General features: G+C 36.7%; 1 protein-coding gene across 4 annotated transcripts in view; it reads left to right on the top strand.

The window, feature by feature from the left end:
- cdc42bpaa (CDC42 binding protein kinase alpha (DMPK-like) a) overlaps positions 1–18,752 on the top strand; it is a 77,504-nt gene that overhangs the window by 34,031 nt on the left and 24,721 nt on the right. For all 4 annotated transcript variants that reach the window (XM_016491940.1, XM_016491966.1, XM_016491948.1 and 1 more), the window contains exons 6-16: positions 7,573–7,666; positions 10,507–10,707; positions 10,919–11,167; positions 11,322–11,401; positions 12,510–12,670; positions 12,783–12,905; positions 13,115–13,248; positions 14,503–14,745; positions 14,822–14,932; positions 15,767–16,014; positions 17,465–17,570. In XM_016491940.1, coding sequence (XP_016347426.1) covers positions 7,573–7,666; positions 10,507–10,707; positions 10,919–11,167; positions 11,322–11,401; positions 12,510–12,670; positions 12,783–12,905; positions 13,115–13,248; positions 14,503–14,745; positions 14,822–14,932; positions 15,767–16,014; positions 17,465–17,570 — 1,750 coding nt within the window. The remainder of the gene's footprint in view (positions 1–7,572; positions 7,667–10,506; positions 10,708–10,918; positions 11,168–11,321; positions 11,402–12,509; positions 12,671–12,782; positions 12,906–13,114; positions 13,249–14,502; positions 14,746–14,821; positions 14,933–15,766; positions 16,015–17,464; positions 17,571–18,752) is intronic.

An 18,752-nucleotide genomic window follows, 5' to 3' on the forward strand; every position in this document is an offset into this window, starting at 1 on the left:
AGTAGAGTCAGCTGTCTTAACCACGGCTTGTGTACTGCATCATTACTGTGTCTGTTCCCCTTTCGGGCGTGAACTGATGGTAAAACTAATGACATTATTTACTGTCTTTACATTTATTTTGAAAGATAAAGCTCGCGATTATGGTAAGGGGCGTTACATTTCCGACGAGTGCTTGCGGTGTTCGGCCAATCACAATGCACTGGGTCAGCTGGCCAATCAGAGCAGACTGCACTTGTCGGAAGGAGGGACTTTGTAGAAAACGAAGCGTTTGAGAGAGGCGGGGCATAGAGGACCTAAAATAATGTACAGTATTTGAAAAATGTGTTTTTTGAACATTAAAGCATGTCAACATATTCTGTTACACCAAATACACAAAATAATGATCTTTAAAAAAGCATCATATGACTCCTTTAATACTTTAGTGATTATGGCAAAATAAGCCCTGATAGGATGATCAGGACCCTGATGTGTAGCAATTAATTTTGCAGTAATTACTGTCTGACTGTGCATATGTTTACATGACTGTTTTCTGAATCCCTAAATAAAACATGATTGTCCATAAATTATACAGTCATTAAATAAATATTTGGCTCCAGAATGCCATACTGGACCAGTCAGAATCATGTCCTTCAGAGAGCGTCTAATAAGTGTGTTGGAATGTTCTGTGGGTCAGAGCAGTTTTGGGCTTACTGAGAGAGAAAGAGAAGTTATTTTTAACACCCCAGCTCTGTTCCTCAGTGCTCACTGATCCTTTACTGTCTCTATCACACACACACACACACACAGTCTTCCACCACCTGCCCATCTACTGACCAGCTGCTGCCCCTCCTGTCTCTGTGTGTGTGTGTTAAAGAGACCCTGAGGGAATAAACCGTTGCATGATCATTCACACACTAAGGTCATTTATAACTCTTCTCTGTACTGATCTCACATATTTAATTGCAATAAACAATATGAATTTGTTATATTAGATGTGTTCAAGCTGCTTTGGAAAGTGTATCGTGACTGAAAATGGGAGTTTTTTTTTAACACCACTCCTTTGATGGTTGATTTAGTTTGGATGGAAACTTTAGCTCTTTAATGATGGTCGTTTCTATAGTGGGAGATGAGCTGAATACGGTCTATAGGGATTAATTTCTCTCATTCTCTATTGTTTGCTTCCAGCTCTTCCTAATAATGTCCTCAGAGTCTTTATTGACCACTGTGTTGACCAAAAAAAAATGGCCTGATACCAATAGCTTATACAATGATCATATTATATTATATTATATTATATTATATTATATTATATTATTTTTTTAAAAATGTAGTAGATTTGAAACAGAAAGTTTTAAGTGAAATCAAGGATCAAAACAGCATGTTCAATAGAAAAGATTAGCTAAAAGTTAACTGTTTAGTACTTTTGAAGCCGGAGTCAGAAAAAATAAATATTACTATTTAACTTGTATTCATATTATCTCTGAATTAGCTAATATTTGTTTAGTACTGGCTAAAAAGGTGTGACTACTGGTATATTGTGCATGCCTAAATTGTGTATGGTGGTTTATTGACTTTTTTGTTGTTGTAATGGAGGTTTGTAAGGTGCATTTGTAGTCACTCACGCAGCTGTGGTATCGTGTGTCGACTGGGCAGGAAACCAGCACTAATCACATTTTAATGTTCTGCTTCCCAGCGTTGTGTTTCTGTCAGGTCCTGTGTGCAGCATCCTTCATGTAAGAGGAAGATGAGGTTTTCTTTCAGCTCTTTCACTGGCCGAGGGGATGATTTTAGCTCCGGTGTTGTCAGGACTGGGATTTAGTTCACCTGCTGTCAGGAGGGAAGTCGACCTGGGATGCACAGACGATTATGTCATGTTGTTAGATCTGTCTCACTGGGTATTTTTGATATCATTGATATTATTGTGTTAAAAGAGGAAACAATTAAAATCACTTCTGTAAATTAGTTATCAGATCGGTGTTATTTTAGTATTATTTATGAACTATTATAGTATTAATATTTTAATATTTAATGTTCATATTTTTAATTAGATTTTATTTATATATTATTTTTGTATTTTCAGTTTTCTCTTTAATGTTAAAGTTTTAGTTATTTAATGTTGTTTTGTAATTTTTATTAGCGTTTAAAAAAAATCTTTCTAGAAAGCTTTAATTTAGTTGTTTCAGTAATTTTAGTACTTAAACTTTACTTTAACTTAAAAGCCAAGACAACTTACATTTTTCATTGAATTTTTTTAATTTCACGTTTGTTTTCTCATTTATATTTTACTTCAGCTTTGATTTAAGTTTTTATATCACCAGCATTTTTGATAGTTTCAGTTAACAATAACAACACAATCAGACTCTTAAACCTAAAGATAGATCTTTAGAATGAAGTACAATTCAGACAATGCAATTTATTATATAGTTTCAGTTTTAGTTTTAGTAATTTTAGTACTGCAACTTGAACTTATTTGTTTCAGTTAGCTACCAAGACAGCATTTCTAATTTTTGTTTGTTTTTCTTTTTATATAAAAATTTTATATTATTTTTTATATTTTTTTAGGTTTTTATTTCCCTTGAGCAAGGCCCCCAACCCCCAACTGCTCCCCGGGCGCCGCAGCAAAAATGGCTGCCCACTGCTCCGGGTGTGTGTTCACGGTGTGTGTGTGTTCACTGCTGTGTGTGTGCACTTTGGATGGGTTAAAATGCAGAGCACTGATTCCAAGTATGGGTCACCATACTTGGCCACATGTCACGTCAATATGAAGTACAATTCAGAAATGTATTAAATTGTCCTCTCTATTTTTCATGTTTTTCTGAAAAAGAAACTAAAGCCTTTGCAGTCAGTTTTTCTTTTGAGAATAGTTTTACTATACAAAAGTTGATTTGTAGATGAGCATATGTTTTTCATTTGTTGTAATTTTGATTGTTAGAAGTGAAACTGTATTTTTCAAGTGTCATCACCATTTTCCACTGATCCCAGAACAGACTCCAGGAGACCCTGAACTCGAGCGCCAGATGAGTCACGTTAGTCAGTTGCATGTGAACGGTTCTGTCTGTTCTCCTGAGGCGGCCTCCCTTCACAGTAGCTCTGCCTCTGTGTAAACATGGAGGGAAAGCAGCCGGAGTGGGGTGGAACAAATAAACACGGCCTCTAATGCGGCGGTCCAAACCAGCGCCGTGCCTGTACCCACACATGGGCCAAATCCACACAGGTCCTCATCTGGGACAAATGTTATGTTTCCGCTGCCGTATTAATGATAAAATCAGCGATCCGTTTCGTACAGCTTGCACAGACTCTTTAATGTGCCCAGAGAAGTTCCCTGTGAGGAAGTCTCCATGGCTTCCCGTGCTGATTTTTTTTGGAAGAGTCCCCAGTTATGACGATAAATTGTAGTAGACCACGAAAGTACTCTTTGTTTTCATTCCTCAGCTCTCAAATGGAGTCGCAGCAGGAGTGTTTTGAAGGGGACATTTCATGGAAAATGTTGCTTTTTTTATATGAAATACTCTATAGTTTACAACCCCAGTTCACCCTGAACATTTATTGGAACTAAACTGCAGAAATGAGGCATTCAGAGATTGTCATGGCTGTGATGTCATACCCAATAGCACATTAAAGCAATAATTCGCTGAAAAATGTAAAGTGCCATTGTTTACTTACGCCCTACATGTGACTTTTTCTTCTAAATGTTTCATGCTGCTTTTAAATTTTTTTTTTATTAATTTTTTTATACACTCCCATTTAAAAGTTTGGGGTCTGTACGTTTTTTTGTTTTTGTTTTTAGAGCTTTTGAAAGTCTCTTATGCTCACCAAGGCTGCATTTATTTGATCAAAAATACAGTAAAAATTAGGGGTGTAACGATTAACCGTGAGCCGGTTGAAAATCGATTCAAATATGTGCTGATTCAAATCGGTTGAGATGCTAAACAAATCGCGCGATACAATTGGAGTAGGATTTTATATGAATGTATTTCTGAGGGGAACTGACTGTCTTTAGAAAAGTTTACGTGGTATTTTCTTTTCATCTTGCCTCTGAACAATGCATATTAAAGTAGTGTTCATAAGCACAGCTCTGCTTTGTTTACAGCGGGTACCCAGGAAACACTATCATTGCTGTTCATAAGCGCCACCTGCTGTCAGAGAGTGAATCTGCATCTCATTCAGCTCGTCTGCTGTCTCGTTCAGATATGTTTTATTTATAGTTTCACAAAACTGAAGTCAGACCATTCTGTTTTTGCTTCAAATTTCGAAATTATACTGTCTAATTTAGATTAAAAACTACTCATGCTTTTGCATCTTTGTTTGGATCATGATTAAAATCCTCTAATTTTAAATGGAAAGAGCACAGACAAAGCCTTAGTTTGTTCATATTTTTTGTAAAAAAAAATCGTGAGAAAATTGAATCATGAAATCAAAATCGTGAATCGAATCGTGAGTTGAGTGAATCGTTACATCCCTGGTAAAAACAGTAGTATTGTAAAATATTATTACAATTAAATGTAAATGTTTTTTATTTGAATGTATTTTGAATGTAATTTATTCTTGTGATGTAAATCTGAATTTCCAGCTTCATTAATCCAGTCTTCAGTATCATATGATCCTTCAGAAATCATTCTAATATGCTGATTTGCTGCTCAAGAAACATTTCTTATCATTATCAATGTTGAAAACAGTTGTGCTGCTTAAATTTTTTGTAGAATCCATTTTTTCAGTATTCTTTGATGAATAATGTGATCAACAGAACAGCATATATTTGAAATAGAAATCTTTTGTAACATTATAAATGTCTTCACTGTCTTTTTTTTTGTATCTATTTAGTGCATCTTTGTTGAATAAAAGTGCTAATTTCTTTAGTTACTCCAAACTTTTGAATGATATTGTTGGTCATTTGCATATTATTATAATATTGTAATATTAATAGTCTAAAAACGCTGTAGAGAAAACGTACTGTTTAATTCTAAATGTCTAAAAGAGGTTGGAAAAATTAAACGGAATAATTATGCTTTTTGTGAAAGGTTTACTGAAATTAAAGCACTGTGTCTCATCCAGACACAATGTGCTTACTTTCATGTAAATATCATGTTTTTTTTTTTTTATTAACTCGTTGCCACAAGTGACAGGAAGTTTTGTTGATTGCTTGGTTGCTATTTCTATAGCAGTTTGTATTCAGTTGTGAACAGACTTATTTCTTAAACTTCAGGAATATAAAAATTCTACAAAATCCTTTTTTTCCAGCTCACTATTATGGATGTAACGATTACCGGTTTGACGATAAATCATGATAAAATTCCCCACGGTTAGTATTACCGTTTCATATTTTAATTATCATTAAAACCGTATTAGATTACCGCGATTTGAACAACTCACGATAAATGAATACTGTCCAGCATAAAGCACAGTTTTAAGTTAACAGTCTCACGTGCGCACAGCACGCAGAGTAGTTTCGTTTTGAGTGAAAACAGTGCGGAAAAGCTGAAGGTTCTGACTGTCTTCAGAAACGATTCGATGGCATTTTGTTTTCATCTTCGCTCCATGTAATACCTAAAGGAAGTGTTCTTAATCGCAATTCTGCTTTGTCCACTGAGGTTTTGGCAAACAGCTGTAATTCAGTTTTTCCATAAGCGCCACCTGCTGTCAGTGAGTGGATTTACAGAGACTTATATTTACATTCAGCCTGTGTGCAGTTTCTGTCTGGCCAAAAACGAACCGAATTTGCATGCCCTTCTGTAAATTTTGACCGGTTGATGAAAAACAAGCTTATGTGGATTCTACACATTTAAACAATTCAGATAAGTTATCTAGAATTATTTATGGAGCAGATAAAATACATATAATAATTTATAATCAATTATCATTTTGACTTAACCCTTTTCTTTATTTAAAGGCTGAAATGTGAGGTTTACCTTTTTATTAAACATTTTCAAAGCTTTATTTGAACATTTACATTAGATATTTCAACATGCTATTAAACTGTTGTCAGTCAAGTTGTCATTTAAAATCCGAACATCATTGGTAATGTTATTGTTTTAGTGATTACGCAAACAAAAAGTCATTTTATTTGTTGTGTGCTGATTTTTAAATATAAAACTTGAAGTGATTTATGTGTCATTACTTTTTGAACATCTCCAGAACATTTTAACAATACCGTGATGATACTGATAACCGAGATAATTTTGGTCACTATAATCGTGATAAGAAATTTTCATATCGTTACATCCCTACTCACTATCAAGTTTTCATTCAGTTCTTAGCGCAACATTTCATTTCAAATTTTGCCATGGCTGGCTGCCCATTGAACATTGTTACAGGATTCGGCAGCCGTTCGGGTGAGATATTGAAGGAAACTCACGTCACGAGTGCTGTCATAATTCATGTCTATACAAGGCACACGCAAACATTCACTCCGCCTTTATTACAGCTCCACGTCAAACTCCTGGATCAGATTTACTAGGGGCGAATGAGCAAGAGCGCACAGGAGAATAAGAACTGTCTGTATTTCGCTCCCGCCGCGAGCGTGTTCTCTGACACAGCTTTAGATAAGCTGGAATGGAGACACGAACTTGTGACACTTTGATTCCTGTTTGTTTGTGCTTCTAGCGCCCCATGGGCAGGTCACAGATGGGGCAGCGAACACCTCTCAAACGCTATTAAAACTAATCCAGCCCTCCAAATGACAGGTTCAGGTCTCTGACCTGTTTGTTTTGACTTCCTCTTATGAGAGCTGGGGGTTATGCGGAGTGGCTGGAGGCTTTCTGTGACACAAGAGCCTATGTGTTTCCTATGTGGCTCTCTCTCAGGAATAGAGGTGATTTACAGGGCAGACACAAGTCCCTACTGTGAAGTCCACTGTGAATTGTCTCATTAAGAAGCTCTCTAATGGCGCTTTTCCACTGCATGGTACGGCACGGTACGGCTCATTTTTTGGGGGTTTTCCACTGGGTACAGTACCTGGTACCTGGTACTTTTTTTAGTACCACCTCGGTTGAGGTTCCAAGTGAACCGTACCGTTACCAAAACGTGACGTGTAAACTCTGCTGATCACGGATTGGCCGGAGAGAATCGTCACTACCTGTGTCACTGAACTTGCGACACAAACACAAAAGAACTGCTAGATTTAAATCAGCACAGCCAGCGAAGGATCGAACGCAACTGTTTTGAACGAGCGCACCTTTTTTTAACAACCAAAAAGTTTTGTTGTCTGTTGCGGAAGTACAGACGTTCCTCTGTTGATAGCAGAGGAGCAGATCCAGCGAGAGCTTGATGGGGCGACGCGGAATGAAAAAGTTTTTTTTAGGAGTCGTGGTAGTAGAGGCGGCGCAACTATAATGACATGTGAATAATCCCGCCCACTCTAAAGCGGTACTGAACTGCAGTGGAAACGCAAACCGTGCTGAGCCGAACCGTGCCGTACTGAGCCGTACCGAGCCGAGTCGTACCACGCAGTGGAAAAGCGCCATAAAATGCGCACTGGACTTGAAGTGGCTCTAAGGTTGTAACTTTGGCAGCTTTGAACAACAACTTCTAAATCAATATTGTGTTAACATATAAATCTTTTTGTATTAATCTGTCTTTCTGTTTTCTCTCTGACAGAGACATCAAGCCAGATAACATTCTGCTGGATATGAACGGACACATTCGGCTCGCAGATTTCGGCTCCTGTCTTAAACTCACGGAGGACGGAACGGTTAGTATGTTAGCTGTTCGGATATCAGGAAATATGCAGTACACCAGATTGTGCTGGAGGTCATATTTCACAGAAGCAGAAAACAGTCATTAGGGATTGTTGTTTAGAGCTGATAGTGTGAACTGGGTCTCCTTATTTATACTGGAATGGGTCAGACAAATCTTACAACTTGACTTGAAAGCTTTACAACAGAAATGTGTAAATTCAAGTTTTTTTATGGAAAGACGTCAGTGCTAGTATTTCATGGAATTGCAGTTCAATCCCTAATTTTTAATATACTTTTTGACACTTGAAATCAGAGTTTTGTAATGTTGTGATTTATCTTAGAAACTGGTTGGATTTGTTCCTTAGAGCTCATTACTGAAGAGTTGTTGTTGTTTTTTTTTATGAAAAAGACTATCTCATGCAATGACATTCATACATTTTTTAAGTGTGATGTAAGTTTCCAAATACTTTTTGGGGTCAGTTTCAGATCTGGATGTTTTCCCATAGTTTAGTTCACTTCCTGTCTAAAGAATATTTGGCTCAATTACACAACCGTTCAAAAGTTTGGGGGTGGTAAGTAAAAAAAAAAGAATAATAAGAATCTTGTTCAGCAAATCGGCATATTAGAATGATTTCTGAAGGATCATGTGACACTGAAGACTGGAGTAATGATGCTGAAAATTCAGCTTTGCATCACAGGAATAAATTACGCTTTAAAATATATTAAAATCGAAAACAGGTCTTTTAAATTGTAAAAACATTTCACAATATTACTGTTTTACTGTTTTTTTGTTTTTTTTTAAATCAAAGAAATGCAGCCTTTGTGAGCAAAACATATTTTTAAATCTTACCAGCCCCAAACTTTTTTGATGGTTGTGTGTGTCAATCGGTCCTTTAAAAATAACGCCTGTTCTCATAGTTTCCAGTGCATGATACAGAGGGAATTTTAGGTCACCCGACAACTTTCACCTAGTGTTATGATGGGAAGTGCTTGGACATTAAATTCCGAGTTGTGCTTGTCCAAAAAAATCCGTTGATGAAATTGGGCTTCAGCTCTATCCTCCAGGAACATTGTTTTAATATAAAATAATGGGAGACCCAGAGGACACCCTTGGTTTGAAAGGCAGTTTATGATCAGAGTTGCATTTCACACGTCTTTGAAGCAGGGGTGAGTATTTCATCTGATATGTGCTGCTGTTTTCTGGCACGTCACAGATAGCTCGGCAGGATATCCCCCCGACTTCTGACAAGAGCAGCGTGAGTGTGGTCTCTGCGTGTTCGCACGTGTGTGCCTAACTCTCTTCACATGTCCGTGTGTTTTCAAGTGTGTGTCACTGCCAGCGAGAGCAGCTAATTTACTGCCTCACTTCCACAAATTCTTCCAGCTGCACACATCTGCCACAGGCTGCATTACAGACGGTTTCCGCCCGCTCATGCCCCTTGAACCCGGGCCAGGAAGCTCCAATCATCCCCCGTTCATTAGTGGTCTCTAGTGATACCTCTCTCTTTTTCTCTCTCAGTGCGGTCTGTGTTCTGAGAGGTCTTTGTGTATCTGAATACTCTGACCGTCATGTTCCCCTAAGCCACGCCCACCTCTGCTGGCTGCAACCAATGTGATGCTTGAGTCATTCATTTGCATTTTATAGTGATGAGTGTTGTGCCAATAAAAAAAAAAACATTTCCAGGGATTACTTTGTTTGCAACCTTGTTCACTGACAGGATGTGATGTGATCTGATCTGCTCAGACAGTCACCGAACGCCTCTCTGTTTCTGATCTCAACATGCCAGGTCCTGAATTCTCCTGCAGTCTTAATAACAAACACTACAGTAAATATATAAATCTCACGAAACCTGTCAGGAATATATCCGTTCACATGTCATGACAAAATTAAAATTTAAAGTTTTTATTTTTTATTTTTTATTAAATTAAATAAAAAGTATTAAATAAAAAAACCTTTACATAAAGATTTATTTTATTTATGCAAAGTATCACATTTTCTATTACTACCTTATTTTTTGTGTAATATGACCTGTACATGTTCTTGACAGTTTATGAGATTCACCCAAATGAATTGCAGAGAGAGATTTTTTTTTTTTTTTGGTCAGTTGATTTGACAATATAAAACTGTTTTTTTCCAGACTCTTAACTAAATGGCAAAAATTAATTTACATCATATAAATTTCTGTGAAAAAGTGACTTTTTCTTACATAAAGTCTCTGTGAGTGATTGTACAGAATATACATGAAAAATAGCAGAACATGACAACATTTTAGTACAAACTTTAAGACTTAAATAAGAGAACAAAGCAGAAAATACTGTACATTTCCTCTTGAATATATAGTCTTGTTTTCATACTTGAGGTCATACGGTAATGCCTGAAAAGTAGTTTGACCAATAGCGTGCAGGCATTGTACATAATCAGCCAATCATGGCATGCAAAAAGGTGGGATTTACAGAGAGCGGTTCAAAAAGCAATGCAAATTAATGCAAATTAACATATAATGCATGAAGAATGTAGAGCACAAGTCAATAGGAAAACCAAGCCAAACCCTGGACATTTTAGGCAATTTAGAAATCCCAGGCAAGACATGTATGGGAATTTAAAAGTTATGGAACTTATGGTTGCCATAATATATATTATTCCTAAAAAGTGTGTTGTGCCAACCAGTTCCTTGTAAACTCGACTTTGGTTCTAAAGAATTGATAAAATAGATACGCCCTTACTGCTGCAAGTGTAAATTCAAAGATCTGCTTAAATCTTGTTAGATTAAGAAGATGTGTTCCAGTTTTGTGTGCAATATGCAACCTTTCCTTCAGTCAAACTTTCCAGCATGTCCATTTTCTGTTCTCACAGGTGCAGTCCTCTGTCGCTGTGGGCACTCCAGACTACATATCTCCTGAGATCCTGCAGGCCATGGAGGACGGGAAAGGGAAATATGGACCGGAATGTGACTGGTGGTCACTGGGCGTCTGCATGTATGAGATGCTGTACGGGGAAACTCCTTTCTATGCAGAGTCCCTGGTGGAAACGTATGGCAAGATTATGAACCACAAGGTACAGAGCCATAGCAGTATTATTTTATTATATTTTATGTTATATGGTTAATTATATTATTTATATTAAAAGTCATAGTATCATGAAAACCTAACACACAAACCACAATTTAAGCAATTCTTCAGTTCATTAGCTATATTTTATTTTATTTATATTAAAAATGTCATGAAAACCTTGTAATATTGTGTCTTTAATATTGTGTTTCACGCAGGAGCGGTTCCAGTTCCCTGCTCATGTGACTGACGTCTCTGAAAATGCCAAAGACCTGATCCGCAGACTCGTCTGCTGCAGAGAGCACAGGCTGGGTCAGAACGGCATTGAGGACTTCAAACAGCACCCCTTCTTTTCCGGCATTGACTGGCAAAACATCCGCAACTGTGACGCCCCCTACATCCCTGAAGTCAGCAGCCCATCTGACACGTCAAACTTTGATGTGGATGACGACTGCCTCAAGAACACGGTAGTATATTGCACTTTTGTTTTAGACTTACATTAATAAGATCACTCATTGCTGGGTTTGAACCTTTGAACCACAACCTTTGGTTTATCAACCCAGATCTTTGAACATAATGCTATGATTTTAACATAATGCTATGATCCCTGCTCTGTTTTAGGAGACAATGCCACCTCCTTCCCACACCGCCTTCTCAGGACACCATCTCCCATTTGTAGGATTTACCTACACCAGCAGCTGGTAAGATATTACTGTAAAACTCAACTGAGATGATCATGCTACAGATGCAGGTTCAAATCCAGCCTGCATGGTGTTGCAATCCTATTCCCCCTCTATTTAACCCTCCTGGTGTTTTCCAGTCAGTTTAAAGGGGTCATATGACGTTGCTAAAAAGAACATTATTTTGTGTATTTGGTGTAATTCAATGGGCCTCATGCATGAAACATTCGTAAATAAAGGAGTAAATTCTGAGTAGTTTGCGCGTAAAACGGACCTTCCCGAAAACTCTCCTCCGAATTCACAAACACTTCGTACACATCAGATTTGATAGTTAAACATGTGTATGTTAATGAATTCCAATCATTCGTAAATAGGGCGCTCATGCACGCTCATTCACAATTAGCATAATCCCCGCCTATGAATTACAGCTACGCAAATTGCGTGTCCATGAACGCAGTGGAATATTCTGGTCTACTTTCTCAGGTTTGGCTCCAGTATATTGCATAAATGCTAAAAACACTAATAGGCCATATGCCTAACAATAAATATTCAATAACGTGTGTCCACAAAAGCGTTTTTAGCCAGCTGAAAAACTGTCAGGCGCTCTTCTTAAAACGGCCAGCTGGTGGTGCTGGAGAACGCTTCCCCGCCTTTCTGAAACGCATCGATTTTTACAAAGCTCATCGTTCTAACAAGGGCGGTGTGCTCTGATTGGCCAGCTATCCAGTGCGTTGTGATTGGCCGAATACCTCAAACATGTGGTGGAAATTTTACGCCCCTTACCAGGTTCAGGAAATGCGCTGCACACACTTGAATATTTGCGTGTGTGTGGGCGGTGTTATGCAAATCTTCCCACACAGTGACATAGATATGTGGGGGCGTGTTTGAACGAGGCGTTTTAGGAAGGCATGGATGAGCGTTCACTTTTATAAAGAATATCTCTTTGGGTTTGAGACTTTAATCTTTGCGACTTTACGGATCTTCTGTATGCACGAACAGCTTTTAACACTCCAAAGACAAAGGAAAACATGAAATCGCATCATATGACCCCTTTAACACAGGATGGTTAAAACAAAAACCAGCCTCATGAGTCTCTGTTGTGATCATTTGACCCTCTGTTCTCCTGCAGTACGCTGTCTGACCGCGGTTGCCTGCGGGAGTCTGCGGCACCTGCACAAATGGATGTGTCCGTGCAGCGCGGCCTGGAGGACAGTCTGGCTACTGAGGCGTACGAACGGAGGATCCGCCGTCTGGAGCAGGAGAAGCTGGAGCTCAGTCGCAAACTACAAGGTGTCTGTCTGTCTTACATGTCTTGTGACCTTTTAGGTTATTTTCTGTGGAAACAATCCCACAAAGTTAGCTCTCTGCCTGGCTGACAGCTTTAATGTCTTCTGGTCTTCAGAGTCTACAAAAACGGTTCAGGCTCTGCAATACTCCAGCGGGGACGGACCTGCTTCCTCCACCAGAGAAGCTGAGATCCGTGGATTGAAGGAGGAGTTAGAAATGCTAAGGAAACAGATCGCAGGTAATCTCAAACACTAGATATCAACATACATCACACAAATGTCTCATGTAACCAGACATTAGTTTTGACCAAGATTTGTTTTTTTACATGACGTTTACAGTTGTTTCAAATGAAATAAAAAAAATATACAATATTTTTTACTCTCTCACATTATTGTTTGTGCTTCTGCCTTATATTTTTGTCTCTCTCCTCCTCTTCTCCCCTTTCAGATACAGGACAGGTGGAGCAGCACTTAGAACAGGCCAGTTCTGCCCGCAGAGATCTGGAGGACTCCTCCAAACAGATGCGATCTCTGGAGAAACAGCTCAAGAGCATGAAGCAGGAGAGAGATGACCTGCAGAAGGTACAACTTTAATTGCAGCTTCACATAAGCAATGCCTCTCATTAGCAAAGTGCCTTGCTGCAGAGATTTGTTTGACAGTGCTGGACAATTAATCAAAAGTCAAAATCGTGATATGGCTTAGTGCGGTTCGCAATGGCTGCAATTTAATTAAATAAATACACGTGCTCTGCTTGTTTCAAACAACCCATACTTGTATTGAGAAATGCTTAATAACAAAAGTTCAAATATTATATATATATATATATATATATATATATATATAAACCATTATATAAAATAACAATTTGATGGTTTAACGTTTGAAAGTGAAAAAATTATGAAAGCCATAAATATCAGTATTGTAATTGTATAGTTGTAATGTAAATAATTATTATAATACTATTTTTCATCAATATTTTTCATAAATTTTACAGTGAAACATTACAATATTAATATTTCTTTGTTTAGTAATTTTTATACTTGTTTTTACTACTATGCGCACACTCAAAGCGAACTTCCGCCAACACCGCGATGACATCATATTTGCCGCACGCACCTAAGCGAACTTGCGGACACGTCGAGTATAAATCAGCCTTGTGTGCGTTAGATACAGTGAAGACAGCACGTTAGTTTAGAACTCTTCTAATTTTTTTTTTAAATCTTAGAGAGTGTGTTAATTTGTGCAATGATAACCTACCAGCAATGTAAATTATTTTTTAAACATATTAGAATGAGTACATTACAATATAAATTTATTAGAACAAGTACATTATTATTTATGGGCTTAAAAACAAGATGCAAACAATCAGAATATTGTACCTGGTGGGGAGTGCACAATGTAAACATGAAACATATGCCATTACCTATATTGTACTGTGGTACAGTTATGGAGGCCCTTCATAATGCAGAGGTCAACTGCCTGCTCTGCCAATAGTTAGAAATGGCACTATAGTAAGCAGTGTTTAATAAACAGCTGCTTTTCTAAATTCTGCTGAGGTGAAATTCAGCGCAGTCATGTATCGTGATACGTATCGTACCGTGGCCTCTGTACCGTGATACGTATCGTATCGTGACTTTGCTGGTGATACACAGCCCTAATAATCACATGTTGGTATGAAAGTGTGTTAATAAATTCTTAATTTAATTTAAGTTTTTTTTTTTATGTAATGCGTTATGATAATGTATAATTAATAAATAATTTAAATGTAATTATTTAATTGATAAATTGCTTTTATATATTTTTTTGTTTTAACTTTGTGATATGTTTGTCTACAGGGTCTGCAGGAATCCTCAGAGAAGTTGAAGACTCAAGGGAAGGAGCTGAAGGAGGCGGACAGCCAGAGGAAGATGGCCATGCAGGAGTTTGCCGAGGTGAGCGAGAAGGTGATGGAGCTGCGGTCACACAAGCAACGACTCTCCCGACAGCTCCGGGACAAAGAGGAGGAGATGGATTCCCTCAATCAGAAGGTGGAGGCACTACGACTAGAAGTGCGCAAAGCCGAGCGGGCCAAGAAAGAGGTTAGTGTGGAGGAGAACGGCTGATCGCAGGAGTCTGTTCATTAAATATGTGTAAACTCTGTGGCTGTGTGTGTAGATGGAGGCCCAGGCTGAAGAGTGGTCTGCTGAGACTCAGAAAGAGAAGAAGCTGAGGGAACGCAGTGAGCAGTACAGCAGACAGCTGGAAGAGGAGCTGGAGGGAATGAAGGTTTGTGTACCCAAACACACCTTTTCTCTCTAAATACTGTTAAGGGGGTGTTAGGAACAATGCAACCCCTCAAGCATGGAACATTTTCATAGGAGTACAGTGTGACGTCTTTTGGCTTGCTTTTATTAAATGGCAAAAACTGCAATATAATAAAAGACTCAAATGTTCAATAAATTACACGTAATAATCACAGGTCAGTATGAAAGTGTGTAAAATTATAATTAATAAATTATTTAAATTTAATTATATAATTAATTTGTTGTTTATTAATTATTTGAATTTCAATTATTTACATTATTTTCTATTTCTTATTAATATATTGTCATAGAATTATTTAAATGTAAGTGTTTTTATTAATTGTTTTATTAATTTTAATTAACTATTTAATTATTCAGCATTTATTTAAATATGAGTATGTATATGAGTGTTTTATTAATGAATTAAATTTTTGAATTCATTATTTTATTATAGTTTATAAATTATTTTAATACAATTATATAAATAAATAGTTATTAATGAATTAGTTAGTTATTAATTATTTGTTTAATGCATTATTAAAATGAATATATTATTAAAATTTTTTGTTTTATTAATTTTAATTCATTTTATTAAAATTCATAAATTATTTACCTTTAATATGAATAATTTTTTTTATTCATTAATTTTACTACATTATTTTTATTATAGTTCATACATTATTTACATTTATTTAATTAAGTTATTTTATAACGTGAGAAGGTTTACGTTCATTCATTCCATTCACAAAACAGTCATTGCATTTAATACTTTCATAACTTGAAATTACCTCTGTACTTTCTTTGTGTCGTTGAGCAGCAGAAGCAGGTGGGCCGTTCTCCAAGTGTTGGGTCATCTGAGCAGCACCAGGAGCTCAGTAAATTACGAGCAGACCTGGAGAACAAGACCACGTTCTATGAGGAAGAGCTGTCACGCACAGAACAGCAACATGCCAGCGAACTGAAGAACCTGAAGAAGGAGCTCCGGGAGTCAGAGGGACAGCAGCTCACCTTAAAGAAAGAAATCATGATGCTCAAAGACAAGCTGGAGAAGACCCGCCGAGAGAGGTACTGTTCTTTACTTTAGCTGTTTTAAAACACCACCATGTATTATTTGAAAGTGGTCATGTAAAACTAAATTGCAGTCGTAAGAGGAGCTGGAGGGAATGAAGGTTTGTGTACCCAAACACACCTTTTCTCTCTAAATACTGTTAAGGGGGTGTTAGGAACAATGCAACCCCTCAAGCATGGAACATTTTCATAGGAGTACAGTGTGACGTCTTTTGGCTTGCTTTTATTAAATGGCAAAAACTGCAATATAATAAAAGACTCAAATGTTCAATAAATTACACGTAATAATCACAGGTCAGTATGAAAGTGTGTAAAATTATAATTAATAAATTATTTAAATTTAATTATATAATTAATTTGTTGTTTATTAATTATTTGAATTTCAATTATTTACATTATTTTCTATTTCTTATTAATATATTGTCATAGAATTATTTAAATGTAAGTGTTTTTATTAATTGTTTTATTAATTTTAATTAACTATTTAATTATTCAGCATTTATTTAAATATGAGTATGTATATGAGTGTTTTATTAATGAATTAAATTTTTGAATTCATTATTTTATTATAGTTTATAAATTATTTTAATACAATTATATAAATAAATAGTTATTAATGAATTAGTTAGTTATTAATTATTTGTTTAATGCATTATTAAAATGAATATATTATTAAAATTTTTTGTTTTATTAATTTTAATTCATTTTATTAAAATTCATAAATTATTTACCTTTAATATGAATAATTTTTTTTATTCATTAATTTTACTACATTATTTTTATTATAGTTCATACATTATTTACATTTATTTAATTAAGTTATTTTATAACGTGAGAAGGTTTACGTTCATTCATTCCATTCACAAAACAGTCATTGCATTTAATACTTTCATAACTTGAAATTACCTCTGTACTTTCTTTGTGTCGTTGAGCAGCAGAAGCAGGTGGGCCGTTCTCCAAGTGTTGGGTCATCTGAGCAGCACCAGGAGCTCAGTAAATTACGAGCAGACCTGGAGAACAAGACCACGTTCTATGAGGAAGAGCTGTCACGCACAGAACAGCAACATGCCAGCGAACTGAAGAACCTGAAGAAGGAGCTCCGGGAGTCAGAGGGACAGCAGCTCACCTTAAAGAAAGAAATCATGATGCTCAAAGACAAGCTGGAGAAGACCCGCCGAGAGAGGTACTGTTCTTTACTTTAGCTGTTTTAAAACACCACCATGTATTATTTGAAAGTGGTCATGTAAAACTAAATTGCAGTCGTTTGTGGTGCAAGGAACCTTGACTAACATTGTAAGTGGACTTTAGGGGAAGAAATTAAAATACAGCGTAGAATATGTTCCATAAAATAAGCTATGGAGTTTGGCTTGTGTTAGTATGTTGGCAGTGTGTGTTGGATACTGAGTGCAGTAACCCTGATGTTCAATAAATCATTTCACTCTCACAGTCAGAGCGAACGAGAGGAGTTTGAGACCGATTACAAACAGAAGTACGAGAGAGAGCGAGTGCTGCAGTCAGAGGAGAACAAGAAACTTTCCAGCGAACTTGACAAGGTGAACATTCACACACTCCTAGAGGGCTGTCATGATATCTTAAAGTCAACATGAAATTCAGCAGTTCATTTACTTAATGCACTGATGCAGGTTATTTCAAAGAAAAATGTATCTGTAATCGTTTTTAAAATTAAATAACTCTGAAATGAATTTGCTTTTCCATTGATGTCACTGAGGCACCACAGGCAATTGGATAAAGTAAACCAATAGCCAAATAGCTATTTAGGCATTGCTGTAGGAAACTCATATAGAGCGCTGCAGGGATGACATCCCTCAACAAAATGACAATTGGCTTTTGGATTATTGCAGAAAATGCACTCTGTGACGAACAAAAGTAAGCAAAGCACGCTGAGTGGATTGAGCGCGCAGCGGCACAGACATCACTGGATTTCCACACAAATTTCTGGCGAAAGTGAAACTAACAGCCTGTGTGAAATGCGCTTGGCTGTACTGTACTTGTCCCTCTCATTCTGCACCAGTACAAATGCGTGCGCACGTTGCGCGTGTTTTGCTTGCTTCATGAGTGTTTCTGCATTATATAAATGGCTTTGGAAAATAAATCGCAGCACGTTTCAAATGAAAAAAACGTGACTTCTATTTATGAAAATATCACAGTTAGGAGATTTATAGCGAGTGGTTCCCTGCATTTTTACAGCAAATCGCGTGATTACAGTACTAAGCCGCTGCAATGGAGCAGCTCTAATGCTATTAAATTAAAGATGATGTAGGCTACCATAGAGAGAGAAAAAATTAACAGTGAATGTAACAAAAACTTGTAAAATACATTTTAATGGGCATAATTAAGTGTGAAAATAACAGAAGGATATACAGTCAAACCAAAAATTATTCAGAGACCAGATATAATTTAGGATATACAGTCAAACCAAATATTATTCAGAGACCATATATCATTTTTTATATTTTTTTACTAGTGTGTAGGACACTATAGTTCATTTATGTAAAGTGAGGATAGCAAAATAAACTAAACCGTGATATATTATACCCAAAAATTATTCATGCAGTGGACTACCAGTAAAATTGATACAAATTTGGGACCAAAAATTATTCAGACCGAGTCTGGGAAAAAATTGAAGTTCAGGTTTGCTGACAGCATGCCCAGGAGACTATATGCTGTCATTAAGGCTAAGGGTCAACAACAAAGTATTGATAGTTGTGTAAATA

The sequence above is a fragment of the Sinocyclocheilus anshuiensis genome, unplaced genomic scaffold, assembly GCF_001515605.1.
Source record: "Sinocyclocheilus anshuiensis isolate Anshui unplaced genomic scaffold, SAMN03320099.WGS_v1.1 scaffold261, whole genome shotgun sequence".
NCBI classification, from domain to species: Eukaryota; Metazoa; Chordata; class Actinopteri; order Cypriniformes; family Cyprinidae; genus Sinocyclocheilus; species Sinocyclocheilus anshuiensis.